The 13523-nt window shown below is 45.7% G+C and overlaps 1 protein-coding gene across 1 annotated transcript; it reads right to left on the bottom strand.

Moving 5' to 3' along the window:
* Positions 1–5058: 5058 nt before the first annotated feature.
* On the bottom strand, positions 5059–8936 carry LOC122925524 (zona pellucida sperm-binding protein 3-like). The gene is made up of 9 exons (XM_044276880.1): positions 8736–8936; positions 8376–8678; positions 7848–7960; positions 7428–7531; positions 7171–7348; positions 6974–7094; positions 6745–6836; positions 5489–5625; positions 5059–5306 (listed from the first exon to the last, which is right to left on the bottom strand). Exons 1-9 carry the CDS (start codon positions 8934–8936, stop codon positions 5059–5061), a joined length of 1497 nt encoding a protein of 498 aa, XP_044132815.1.
* Positions 8937–13523: the final 4587 nt, after the last annotated feature.

The following is a 13523-nucleotide window of genomic DNA, read 5'->3' as shown; positions in this document are numbered from 1 at the left end:
TCTTGACTTGAGGCTATATTCAAACATTTCCAGTTGCGGGTTTCATGCCAGTTTTCCATGAGCACAGCAACATGTGGGCATAATAACGGAAATGCCTTCTGGCCACAACATTTAGATTCAACCTAAATGGTGGCGGTCACCAGACACTGCTGGGAGGGTTTCTGCCTCTGTGGAGCTGTTATAATTCCAAACACCACCCATGGTCAGATGTGATGTTGTCTCTGACAGAAAGCAGCCTATTGTCATAATCTTGGACTATCCTAAGGGCTCATGCAGACAGCCAGGACAATAGGTGAAGAACAGCCTGAGCTTCTCGGATTGTTCACGTGGATAAGCAGGGATCTCAAGTCTCCCGGACGTTCAGGGAGTCTCCCGCTACTAGATAGCGGCTCCCTGACGCCCGCATGTGAAACAATATATCCTGGAAAGGTTTACTCGCAGTAAACCTTTCCGGAAACCTGTAGCAGTGTCCCCTTCTCGGCGCATGCGCACAGTGCAAGAAGAAGCCGATGCCAGCAGTCCGCAACGGCGCATCAGGCTGAGCCTGTGCGCACGCGTGGGATCTCAAAGCAGGAGGGAGAGGCGGCGCTGGGCACGAACGGCGATGCGTGCGGCCGGGCACCATGCATCCACAGACCTCCCCTGCTTGGGCACCTTAATTCAATGATTGACAGGTTAGTAAAACCAGTTTTTCCGCAGAATAAAGCCACAAACAGCTTTTATAAGGCCACCTTAGAAATCAGAATGCTACCCTGGACATGAGCATATGTTTAGCTCACAGGGCTTACAGGTGGTGACAGAATCCCTTTAATCATATACATAAATATGATAATTTGGGGCAGGGTAATGAGCCCCGTCCTCCACACCAAGTGTGCAGATACTGAATATGTTTGGAAAATTTTATAAAAAGTTTGTGAAGGGGGGGGGGGAAGAAAACCTCCCTGAAATGAGTTTTTGCAGGTTGGGATGTCTGGATAAGGCTATGCAGGAGTTTCTGCATGACCCACGGGTATAAATGGGAAGTTGTAGTACACTGTTGGAAAAACATGATCATCCATGAGGCCTAAGCTTTATGGTCCGGACCTAATCGATTGCATTACTTCTAAGTGGCTGACTGAAGAAGTGAAAGGAGCAGAGCACTGCATAGGAGTCCCGGCTCTGATTCAATATTTGGCTTAGGGATACCCCCTTCATAGCACTGACTATACAGGGACTCCCAAGTGCTGTCAGTATTCTTGGGATACCCCTGCATATTGAAGTTTTATGTGGGCGCTATTTTTGGAGGTTCTGCCTGGTTGAAAACTCATTACAAACTACGTTTAAAGGCAAAAACATTAACCACTGAGCTCAATGCTAATAAGTCAGATATATTCTGGCTAAAAACCTCAAGTTTCCCATGTATTTATATATAGCAGAAGTATTATATATTTTTGTAACTGCAAACATTTTTATGGAATAAAATAAATTTGCAATTACTAAAAAATGCTATATATTGTGGGAAACTACTACTGAGGTTTGTAGCCAGAATATATCTCCTACTTAATGACACTGAACTCTATAGCTCAGGGGTTAATCACATCACTGCAAAGAATAGAGGCCAAATAAAACGTAAATACACAGGCTGTCCCAACAGCGACATCTAAAACATGTGCAAATAACACCCAGTGTTAGGCCATGCCCCAAACTTAGTTGGCTTTTTTTTCTCATCTTCAAGAGCTGATATTGTCCAAAAAACAAGGACTTCTTCAAGAATCTGTGGAACAGCCACACGAATGTGGATAGCACACCTTTAAAAATGGGAAAAAAAAAAAAAAAAAAAAAAAAAATCAGTTTTGCCTGATGACACCGGAAAAACGGATCCGGTATTGCAATGCATTTTTCTGACTGATCAGGATCCTGATCAGTCAGAAAAAATGACATCCGTTTGCGTACAGTTTGCCTGATCAGGCAGTCAGTTCAGGCAACGGAACTGCCTGCCGGAATCAAACAACGCAAGTGTGAAAGTACCCTTATACTCTTACGATCCACTCCTGATTTTTGGCTTCCAAAACAGCATCCAGAAATGTGGCCAGGAAACCATCCTAGAACAGTGATGGCTAACCTATGGCACTCCAGCTGTGGTAAAACTACAACCCCCAAGATGCCCCCCTTGCTTGGCTTCTCTCAGAACTCCATTGAAATAAATGGAGCATGCTGGGAGTCGTAGTTTCACCACAGCTGGTTAGCCATCACTGCCCTAGAACTTTGGGGGACATTTAGGAAACTGTAAAAGGAAATCAGTTTTTGTTGTTCAAAGCAGCCAATCGGAGTGCAGCTTTGGCATTGTGCTGTTGAGACATGAAAGCTGCGGTGTGATTGGTTGCTGTGCCCAACAAGGACACTATCCTGTAGACCAGGCTGCGGTTTTCCAGATGTTGTAAAATTCCCTTCTGATGGCTATAGGTAGTCTGGACATGCTGGAAGTTGTAGTTTTGCAACAGTTTGAGAGCCTCAGGGTGACTATCCCTGCTTTAGACGGATTTGTCTAACATTTTAGGCTACTTTCACACCTGCGTTAGGTGCCGATCCGTCTGGTATCTGCACAGACAGATCCGCACCTATAATGCAAACGCTTGTATCCGTCTGCGTAACCATGAACAAAAAAAACTTTATTTCTGTCCCACTCTGGGACTTTACTTTTGGGGTCTGATCCCCTCTGTAATGCAATACACTAACAGGTTGCCTAGGAGACGGGCCTGAGGCTGGATCTCCTGGGCTCCCGTAGAAGGCAGGCCGCCATGTCATGCAGGGCATTGGGCAGCCTCTGCACAGCATCCGGCTGCCTTCTCACCCTTTGGGTCCCCGCCACAGCAGCACGAGGAACCGATGGGCTCCCTCACCCGCCACAAATCCCTTCTATGCTGCAGTCAGCACTGATCATGGCATAGAAGGGGTTAATTCGCGGATACAGCAGGGGCCCGGCTACCAGGGACCACTGCAGTGATTGGGTGCGCAATAGTACGTCAAAATGCGGGAACGCACCTGCCGCCATGACATATTGTCATATTTCAGGAAGGGGTTAATAAAATGTGCCTGTATAGCACCACCTGCCAGCTTGCTATAAATCTAGCAGAATGGCTGGGGGGGGGGGGAGGAATCTCTGGATCCATGTGAGGTACAGGGCTGGTTCTAGCATTGTTGGGGTACTTTCACACTAGCGGTTTTCTCAATACCGGAAAAGAACTGATCCGTTTTATCTTTCTGAATGGAAAGCAATCCGTTCAGGATGCATCAGTTCAGTCTTTGACTTTTCAGGACTGAGATAATACTGCAGCACGCTACGGTTTTATCTAAAAAAAAAAAAAAACTTGCCTGAAGGTCGGATCCGGCATTTTTTTCCATAGGAGTGCATTAGTGCCGGATCCGGTATTCAAAGTCCCGCATTAAAAAAATAAATACTGAATCCATTTTGCCAGAAAAACAGATCGGTATTGCAATGCATTTTTCTGACTCAGCAGGATCCTGATCAGCCAGAAAAAAGGACATGCGTTTGTGCACAGTTTGCCTGATCAGGCAGGTAGTTCAGGCAACGGTACTGCCTGCAGGAATCAAACAACGCAAGTGTGACAGTACTAGATGATGTCTGATTGTAATTGTTTTTTACATTAGTGATGGGATAATATCCCTTTAAGGCCTCATGCACACGACCATTGTTTTTGTCCGCATCCAAACCGCAGTTTTTGCGGCTTGGATGCGGACCCATTCGCTTCAATGGGGCCGTAAAAGATGTGGACAGAACTCTGTGTGCTGTCCGCATCCGTTGCTCCGTTCCGTGGTCTGCAAAAAAATATAACCTGTCCTATTCTTGTCAGTTTTGCAGACAAGAATAGGCAGTTATATCAACGGCTGTCCGCGCTGTTCTGCAAATTGCGGAATGGACACCATCGGCATGCTGCAGTTTTATCTCAGTCCAAAATTCTGGAGGAACACTTGCCGGATCTGGCATTTTTTTTCCCCCCATTGAAATGCTTTAATGCCAGATCAGGCCCCAAGTGTTCCAGCAAAACGGATCCGGCTTTGCGGTCTGTGCATGCTCAAACTGCAAAACTATGACTGGATCCGTTTTTTCCAGACGACACCAAGAGATGGATCCGGCATTTCAATGCATTTGTCATACGGATCAGGCTCCTGGTCTGTCTGACAAATGCCATCCGTTTGCATACGTCTTGACGGATCTGGAAGGCAGTTCTGGTAATGGAACTGCCTGCTGGAATCCTCTGCCGCAGGTGTGAAAGTAGCCTTAGGCTCTGAAGCAAATAAAGGGGAGTAGTTGGGGAGGGGGAAACAATATTCAGGCTCTCTTGGTTCCAGCAGGCTTTGGCATAAACTGGCAGGCAAACTTGATAACTCTACTTTTTATCTCTCTCTGCTGGGCTGACAGGCTGGCTAAATAACTCTGCTTGGGTCTGGCATCCTTGGATTGGGGTGCCTGAGGACTCATGCACACAACCGTATGCCCTCTGAGACATACGGTCCATATGTCCCAGAGCAGCATACATCATGCGCACAGCATCAGCCACCCACAGGACTATAGTCCCTCACTTATGATATTATGAGTGCAGGACAATAGTCCCGCCAGTGGCCCAATGTGCTCTACAAGCTACTTCCCTTTTGTGGCTCCTGCTTCAGCTGAAGAACACCTTCTGGCTGCTACTTCTTTCAGGTCTCCTCAACACCAATATGGAGTCTAAAATGGAATAAACTAGAACTGCCCCCATCCCCCTTCTGGTAGGAACAGAAGTGGACCAGTCCTGCTTAACAATTAGTGATAGTTGCGGAGTGCAATAGTGGTAATACCACTTTGGGGTATTACATGTACAAGAATCTGAATATAACTACTATAATACCACTCCTATGTAAAAGATTACTACTATAATACTGCTACTATATTCTTGCACATAGCTACTACTTCCACCCATGTGCATGTCAAGGCCACAATACACAAGATGCAGTTCTGACCAGCACAAGCTCTTATGCTATAGTAGACAGACAAATGAGACCTGGATGGAAAAACATTTTTTATTCCATAGTTTTGCGGGTTGCCAAGCTTTTCACAATGTATCTAGAAATCACAACTATAGCAACAGCTACAACCACCACACTGACAGAACCAATGGCCACCAACATCCACATCTCTAATGGTGGAGACTCTTCAGGGACTCTTGAAGGCTGGACATTGTCTGCAACAGATTTCATATGGCTTGCCTCAGCCCAGATGACCAATAGAGGGCCAAGTGTGGCCACAGAATGCTCCTCAAGATGATGGCCTGTAAGAGAGTTTTTATTGATGACTTAATATCAGATTGGTGGGGATCCAACTCCCAGCAACCCCACTGATCAGATGTTTGGAGAGAAGGCATTGGTCATACATCTCCAGACTGGTAACGTGTTTACAACTTTTTTATATTCTGAGCATGAATCCCACTGTTTTACCGACTCTTGTACTCACCAGTTTCTCTCTTCTGAATGCCTCTTGATCCCCCGTTGATTCTGCCCCATCTTCTGGCCTGGCCAAGAGGAGCAGGAGCACAGGTCCCAGAGTCACAGCAGCGGCAGATGTCATTTGAGCCTTCAAGAGCAGACCAGCTAGTGACAGAATTAAGAATCAAGTTACTAGGGTTAAACATAAAGGGTTCTCAACTTTTTAATAGCTCAATTATTGAGTCCTTAAAATGGGTTTACAAGGGCCAATAGAACCGCTGATTGACAGGAAGAAGCGTTCCTTCCCAACAGTCAGCTGCTTGCTCAGTGAAGGAAACTGCTGCCTTTACATGCAATGATCTCCTTCACAGGGTGAGAACGAGAGATTGCTATTGCGATCTTAGCCCCATACAGAATCATCCTTTCTGCCCAGTAGATTGCTGTTTAGACAGCACGATTTGCTGCCCATGAATGATGATTGGAGTGCCTGCGCCAATGACAAGATCTGAACAGTTTTGCTTGTTCATTAGCGGCACATTTAGATGGGCAAGTTATTGGGAATGAGCATATGCAGGAACAGTCGTTCCCAATGATCTGGATTATTGGTTTGTCTAAATCCACCTTTAGTATGGTGGTAAAATTCACAATTCTGATTGGGATGAGACCTTGCTTAGATGTCCTCAACTTCTTTGGAAGCACCAACGGTGAGAGGCAGTCTGAAGGTTATAACTGGCACCAACACAGCAAGCCCTTAAAGTAGGGATTTCCAAGCAAATTAGTCAACTAGTGGACAGGGTGTTAGATGAAATTAAAATTTAAAGGGGTTGTCTGGGTTCCGTTCTGAACCCAGACATATCCCCTTCACCTAGTCAGCCCATACGAGTTGAGCATTACATGCCCCGCATAGGGCTTTCTGCAAATCCAGTGATGTAACAGGCTCTGCTAGGCAGAGGTTTCCACCTAGCTGTGTTCCCAGTGAGGTCACTGGGAACACTGCTAGGCAGAAACCTTTGCCTAGCAGTGTAAAAGTGTAAACTAAACATCCCTTGCACAGCACAGGGCAAGAGTATCAGGGCATGAAATGTTCATGTCAGAGGGGCTGGAGGGGTGAAGGGGTTATGTCCAGATTCAGCTCTAAACCCAGATAACCCCTTTTAAGTAAATGCCAAGTCCATTGTGTACTAGACTACTACAACCCATCAGATGGCTCATACACTGTCAGAGACCTTCCTCCAGAATCTAGTTATAACTACATACAGTTTGTCCAAGGGGGTTGAACATTACCTTCTAGTATTCTTGTTGTAAGAGCAGGCTTTGTTCATTGGATCAAGAGTTTGGTTCGCTCGAGTAGCTCTTAGAGAACATGTGATGTAGATCTAGGAGAAAACCATATTGTATATGTATGAAGTCAAGTCTGCCAGTTGACATAATGGCCCTCTGAAAGAAACTGGTATATGGACCCCAGTATATGACTATACACCATGGAAGAGTTCTTAATGGAGTCGTTTCTCACCGTAGATGCATCTGTCCCAATGAACCGGAAGGCATCAACTGTGAACTGGATCTTATCTAGCCGAGACCTTGGAGATATGAAAGCTGAGGAGGAGTCATCTTGTGTCCCATCTACCAGGCACCTGAACAATTGGCAAGTATTTAGCATAGAAGTATCAAACTGGTGCCAAACCCAAGGCAACCCAAATAATAACATACCCATTAAAGGCTATGATCTGATAACTGGGGCTGGAGTTCACATCTGATGTAGCTGTGGCCACACAGGAGTCAACAAACAGGATCATGGGGATGTGATTCTCAGTCATCACAGAGGCTTCTATATAAAAGAGGTCTCCAAGCTGGAAGACTGAGGAAGATCTACGACTGCTCCAGTCATCTGCAAGGTCACCAGACAAGGATGTCAATGTGAAAAAAATATGGCCAAGTCAACCACATCCTATCACCATCCAACTTACCGGTCATCAGGTACATTGAGAAGGCCAACCTCTCATCCGTAGAGACTGTGGTACTAAACGGAGCCCAAGTTGGAATGATTGCCTTGCTACTCACATTGCCATGACTATGAAAAAATAAATAAAATAAAAATTTACCAAAAATTTTACAAGGAAGAGAAAACATGCTGGTGGGTGGAAAGGTTCAAAAATGAGAGAGAAGACTCAAACATGAAAGTAATCTAGATGCACCCCATCCTTTACCAAGCCACAGAAACTGAGCAAGACATGTTGTGTCAGTCGTTACTGCAGCTCTAGAATTCAATTTATAAACAAGGCCCCTCAGGAGGAATAGCAACATGCATATGGTAGTAGATGGGACTGTAGGAGGACAATGGTACAATGTGGACTGCACAAATGAGGACATGGCTAGCATAGACTCACCGGGGGTAATAGCACATGATGGGAACCGCAGCAGGATTGGCCCTTATGATGGAGTTGCTGGAAACTGGATTGTAGTTCAAGATAGTTCTATAGATCAAGAAGTCCTGGGTCAACTGTGAACAAAGTTAATTAGAACAACAATGAACCCAAAGAAGGGGGTCAACAGCAGGACCCTAAAGCTAAATCTGTAACAGGCTCTGCATTAGATGGGCCTACTACACACCATTGCCTGGTTGCAAGTCACTACGGATAACACTACAAAGCTCAGTAGCCATGTAACACTTTACATATTACAGAACTCAAGTTCAACAACATTATGGAACACTTATACTCTAGTCACATCCAAAGCAGCTTTCAAGAAGTTCTTCGCATCTTTTAGTAAGGTACTTATAAGACCCAACCACATAATTCAAGAATATCCCTCCTAAGAGACCATCATGGAAACACCAGTTAAGAAGGCAGCTCTGGATGCAACTGGAGCACAAGTTATGATGTAACAAGAGTTCTTGATTTTTGCAGTTCTCTCACCTGTAAGCTGGCCCCACAGGCCTCCACATTATTGTTAAAGACCATTTCATCTGAAGTCTGGGATCCAGGTTGGCACGATCCTAGGGTCAGTTCTGAGGTTTTTATAAGATACCCATTGCCATAGAAGTCTCTCTGCACAGTCACCACCATCTGGTCCTCAGCACACTGCACACTGATAAGGGAGGATGCAGGTTGTACAACCTGTCGAAGCTCATTAATTGCTCCAGGATACCTGGAGCCCCATGGAGACTGAGGCGGAACTCCCCTTGAAGCTCCAAATCCAGACACTGGAGACCATTGGTTCTCTCTAGGAAAGCCTACTCGTGACGCAGGTTGCCCAAATCCTCTAGGAGAACCTACACCTGACACAGGTTGCCCAAGTCCTCTAGGAGAACCTACACCTGACACAGGTTGCCCAAGTCCTCTAGGATATCCCACTCCAGGCTGATAACCTCTCCACCGAGTGTCTGACTGGCGCCGTTGTCTAACATAGGCACTGCTAAAGCCTAGGCCACAGAGAAGAACCACTAATAACCAACTCCACCTGAACCACAGCTCCATCCTGACTCTAGGAGAGGTCACACCAGGAGGAGCTGGAGGGAGGAGAGCTTTATACCCCACCCATCACATGGTCATCGCTCCACCGCACCCCTCATTATACTCAGCTGACCACTGTGGGCTCCATGGCTATATACTACCCTGGTTTCACACCTAAGCGTTTCTCAAACGCGCGTTTTTATGCGCGTTTTTTGTAATAGTAAACGCGCGTTTGACGCGCGTTTGGGTGATTGACAGCAGTGTTGTCCAAAGATTCTATGGCCCAAACGCGCGTCAAACGCCCCAAAAAAAGCTCCTGAACTTGTTTATGCGTCGGGCGTTTTACAGCGCGTTCAAACGCGCTGTAAAACGCTCAAGTGTGAACCAGGGCCATAGGAAAGCATTGGTTTTCACGTGTTGAGCGTTTTACAGCGCGTTTGAACGCGCTGTAAAACGCTCAGGTGTGAACTTAGGGTAAGGCCTCATGCACACGACCGTGTCCGTTTTGGAGTCTGTAAATTGTGGATCCACAAAACAAAGATGCCGGACGTGTTTGTTCTGCATTTTGCGGAACGGAACTTTCGCCCCTCAATAGATCAGTCCTATTCTTGTCCGTGAATAGGACATGTTCTATATTTTTTTTGCATAAAAATGTCTCATGTCCCTTTTTTGCGACTTTTTGAACACCTGTGCGACAATTTTTAGTTGCAGGGAAGTTTTTGTACCGTCCTCACCATTTGAGAGTGGTGAGGGAGTGACGGGGGCAGGTCGGGGCTGGGACTTTGGCCCCCAACACATTTATTGGGGGTAATTTACTAAGATCGGCTATTTACACCAGTCTTAGATTTCCGTCTGCGCTGCCGTGAAATTTGTCATGAATTAGGCGGATCTATGGCAGTCCGTGCGCCTGGCGTAAAAAATTACTCCGGCCCCTGGCTTAGAGTAGTGTTTCGCCAACATTTAGTATATTGGCGAAAGAGTCCAAGCCCTGACATGCTCCCCGACACGCCCCCGACCTGCAAAACGAACACAGCGTAAAACCGGCCATGCGACTACATAGCCGATCAAAAAAGGGACTTGCGACTATTTTTATGACTAAAATAGTCACAAGTCTGTTAATAAATGACCTTGTCATAAATTAGGCGCTTTCTCTGCCACCGGTGTAAAAAGCCGATCTTAGTAAATGACCCCCATTGTCAGAGGCTTGCAGCAACTGGACAAGTCACAGTCTATGATGGCAAAAACCTGCGCGACTTGCGACCTGTGATCAGTGTTGTCATTTTTCTGACTGTCGCATCGCGGTCGTGATTATTAGAGGCGGTGTCACAGCGCGGCGCTGTGATCTTCATGCCGTGCGCCGCTAGTCACAGTGAAGTCCGCCTAATGGGTGTTGCAAATCCTAAATCGCATTTGACTTGCAGCCAAATATCTGCCTACCATAGTCTGAGCACATATTGCGCAATTTTTAACCGCACAAGATTTCCATTGAATCCTGGGGTGAGGAAAATGGCGCATGGTGGTCGACTCACAGCAGTTGGCGCCACACACCCACATGCTTCTTGCAGAGGCATGGTTTTATGGTTATTCACCCCGTGCAGCCACATTGCGCCAATGGTTGTGTTTTTGCCCACGGTTTATGCCTCTGTTTTGTAAAAAATGGCGCAACATGATCATGTCACAACCGCACTTTTTATAAACGGCATCAGATTTGCTGCGGTTTTTATAATTGCTACAATAAACTTAGGGTTTATTCACATAATACATTTGTGGAGCGATTCGGTTCCGACTTTGCGGTCGCGCCCTGTAAATGTGCCCTAATTTGATTACTGCACCCAAATTTTATTATTTTGCTTTTGCAGTCACATGGCATTGCGAGTACACGTCACCCCTTTAGGGCTTGTTCACACGACCGTATGGCCTTTTCAGTGTTTTGGGGTCCGTTTTTAACGGATCCGTTTTTCCGTTCTTTTGTTTCAGTAGTGTTTCCGGTTCCATTCAGTTTTTTAGTTCCATCTATTAAAAATCTTATGCCAAGCCCAATTTTTTCTATGTAATTACTGTATACTGTATATGCCATACGGAAAAATGGAATGGAAAAACGGAACGGAAACGGAAACAAAACGGAACTCAAAAACGGAACAATGGATCCGTGAAAAAACGGATTGCAAAAAACTATAAAAGCCATACGTTCGTGTGAGGCCTCTTTCACACTACCGTATGGCTATTTCAGTGTTTTGCGGTCCGTTTTTCACTGATCCGTTGTTCTGATTTTTTTGTTTCCGTTCTGTTTCCGTTCTGTTTTTCCATTCCGTTTTTCCGTATGACATATACAATATACAGTAATTACATAGAAAAAATCGGGCTGGGCATAACATTTTCAATAGATGGTTCCGCAAAAACAGAACGATACGGAAGACATGCGGATGCATTTCCGTATGTGTTCCGTTTTTTTTGGGGACCTATTGACTTGAATGGAGCTACGGAACGTGATTTGCGGGCAATAATAGGACATGTTCTATCTTTCAACGGAACGGAAAAAAGGAAATACGGAAACGATTCGCATACGGAGTACATTCCGTTTTTTTTGCGGAACCATTGAAATGAATGGTTCCGTATACGGACTGTATACAGACCACAAAAAAACGGCCCGTACACTCGCAAAAAAAACGATCGTGTGAACTAGGCCTAACAGTCACAAAACAAGGAAATAGGAATACACATTTTGCTGGATCCGTAAATAGATACATGTGATGACATGAGGTTAACCTTAGGAGATAGTGACGCGGCGTAGACGGTGGGAATGTACCTCTGGGGCGTTACATAAATTCCGCCTCCATCGCAGATTTTGACAATAAAAAAGACAGAAAAAATAGTTAGAATCAGTAGTAGAAACCTGACAGATCCATCAGGTGCTGGTTGTGTCCGGTATATACCAGACACTGCGATTACGGATTTTCGTGAACTGAGCCTTAGTTTATCAAGATTTTAAGTTGGCATTACAAAAACGATTGAAATGTCTCACTTTGTGGTTTTTATAAACATGGTTTTGACGTGAATATGAAAGTGACTGAGGCAATGATTCACAATTAGGTTTTTACAAAAATACGACAATTTTTATTTTATTTTTTTAGCTCCCTGCTTGTATGCGCGAGATGCTATTTTAGTGTTGCCATGGAGACCAAGTCTTCTTGCCTATCAACATATCCAAACTGACAGAAAAGGGAAGTGGAGCAGTTGCCCATAGCAACCATTCAGGTCGCTGCTTTCATATTCCAAAGAGGTGGACTGGGATTGGTTGTCGTGGGCGACCACTTCACGTTGTCTGGACCTAGTGGTCAGGCCGGGTATTGCAGCCGTAATTACATGTTTGTGAGGGTGGCCGTACATGTGGTGTACGATATCTTGATCGAACGAGACATCTTGCCCATAGGCTTCTATTTAACCCTTAAAAAGAAGGCCCCTCCCCTAAATGGCGGAAATTTGCCCTTCGGTATCACAAGTGATCGCATGACATCATATAAGTACACATCACGGGGACGCCATATTACAACTCTCGTGGCCAGCTGGGGGTCCGCACATGCGATTTGGAGGTGGGGCCTTTTACAGTCAGCCACTGCGCCATTTGGGTGTCTTACAAGAAAGGTTTTTAACTGTACGTGGTTGTGCGGATGTTGCGCAGCCAGTAACAACGAAGGCCGATGTTGGGGTTGGGGTTCCGCGTTTCGACCACACAGTCCAAAACCGCATCCAGAGCCTCATAGGATTTTATAGTTAAGGCCTCATTCACACGACCGGATCCGTTTTGCAGTTCGTTTGCCGTCCTCGTTTTTATTGCGGACCCATGCGACAGTTTTAGGCGTAAAAAGTATCACAATCCCCCTTTCTGTCTGGCTGTGCGCCACAATTTTGTACGCCAATTGGGCATGATAGGGGTGGGGCAGGGATGGGTTGGGGGCCGCGCTGGTCCCAGCCCCAGCAAATTTACTTACATTGTTGCCTAGAAACAGGTCACACACCTCGTCATAAATTAGAGGGGGGAACGAAGACCGCCGTAAAAAGCCGATATTAGTAAATGTGCCCCAATGACTTCAGTGGGTCCGAGGTCTGCATTTTGCGGACAAGTACAGGACAGAGTCTAGAGGGGGAGAGTTATCAAACCTGGCGTAAAGGAGAACTGGCTAGTTGCCCATAGCAACCAATCAGAGTCGACCTTTCATTTCCCAAAGGAGCTATGAAAAATGAAAGCTGGAATCTGATTGGTTGCTATGGGCAACTAAGCCAGTTCTACTTTACGCCAGTGTTGATAAATGTCCCACTCTATGTTTTTGCCCAACGAACATACGAATGCGTGTGATCCGTGTGCTTTATGCATCCGTGTGGCACATTTACTGTGTTTGGCCTGCTTTTAAGCCTCATGCAGGCGTCAGTGTTTCACGGACGTGTGCTGTACGTGTTCTCCGCGGACAGCACACGTCCCTATTCATTTTAATGTGTGTATTCACACATTAGTGTTTCAGCACTGTTCGTGGGTCCGTTTTTTTTTTTACCACGGATGCATGCTCTATTTTGTTCGTGTTCACGGATCCATCACGCCCATTAGGCCTCATGCAC

Source organism: Bufo gargarizans, chromosome 2 (genome assembly GCF_014858855.1).
Source record: "Bufo gargarizans isolate SCDJY-AF-19 chromosome 2, ASM1485885v1, whole genome shotgun sequence".
NCBI classification, from domain to species: domain Eukaryota; kingdom Metazoa; phylum Chordata; class Amphibia; order Anura; family Bufonidae; genus Bufo; species Bufo gargarizans.
Note: the sequence above shows the minus strand (reverse complement) of the source record. Positions and strands in the feature narration are given on the sequence as shown.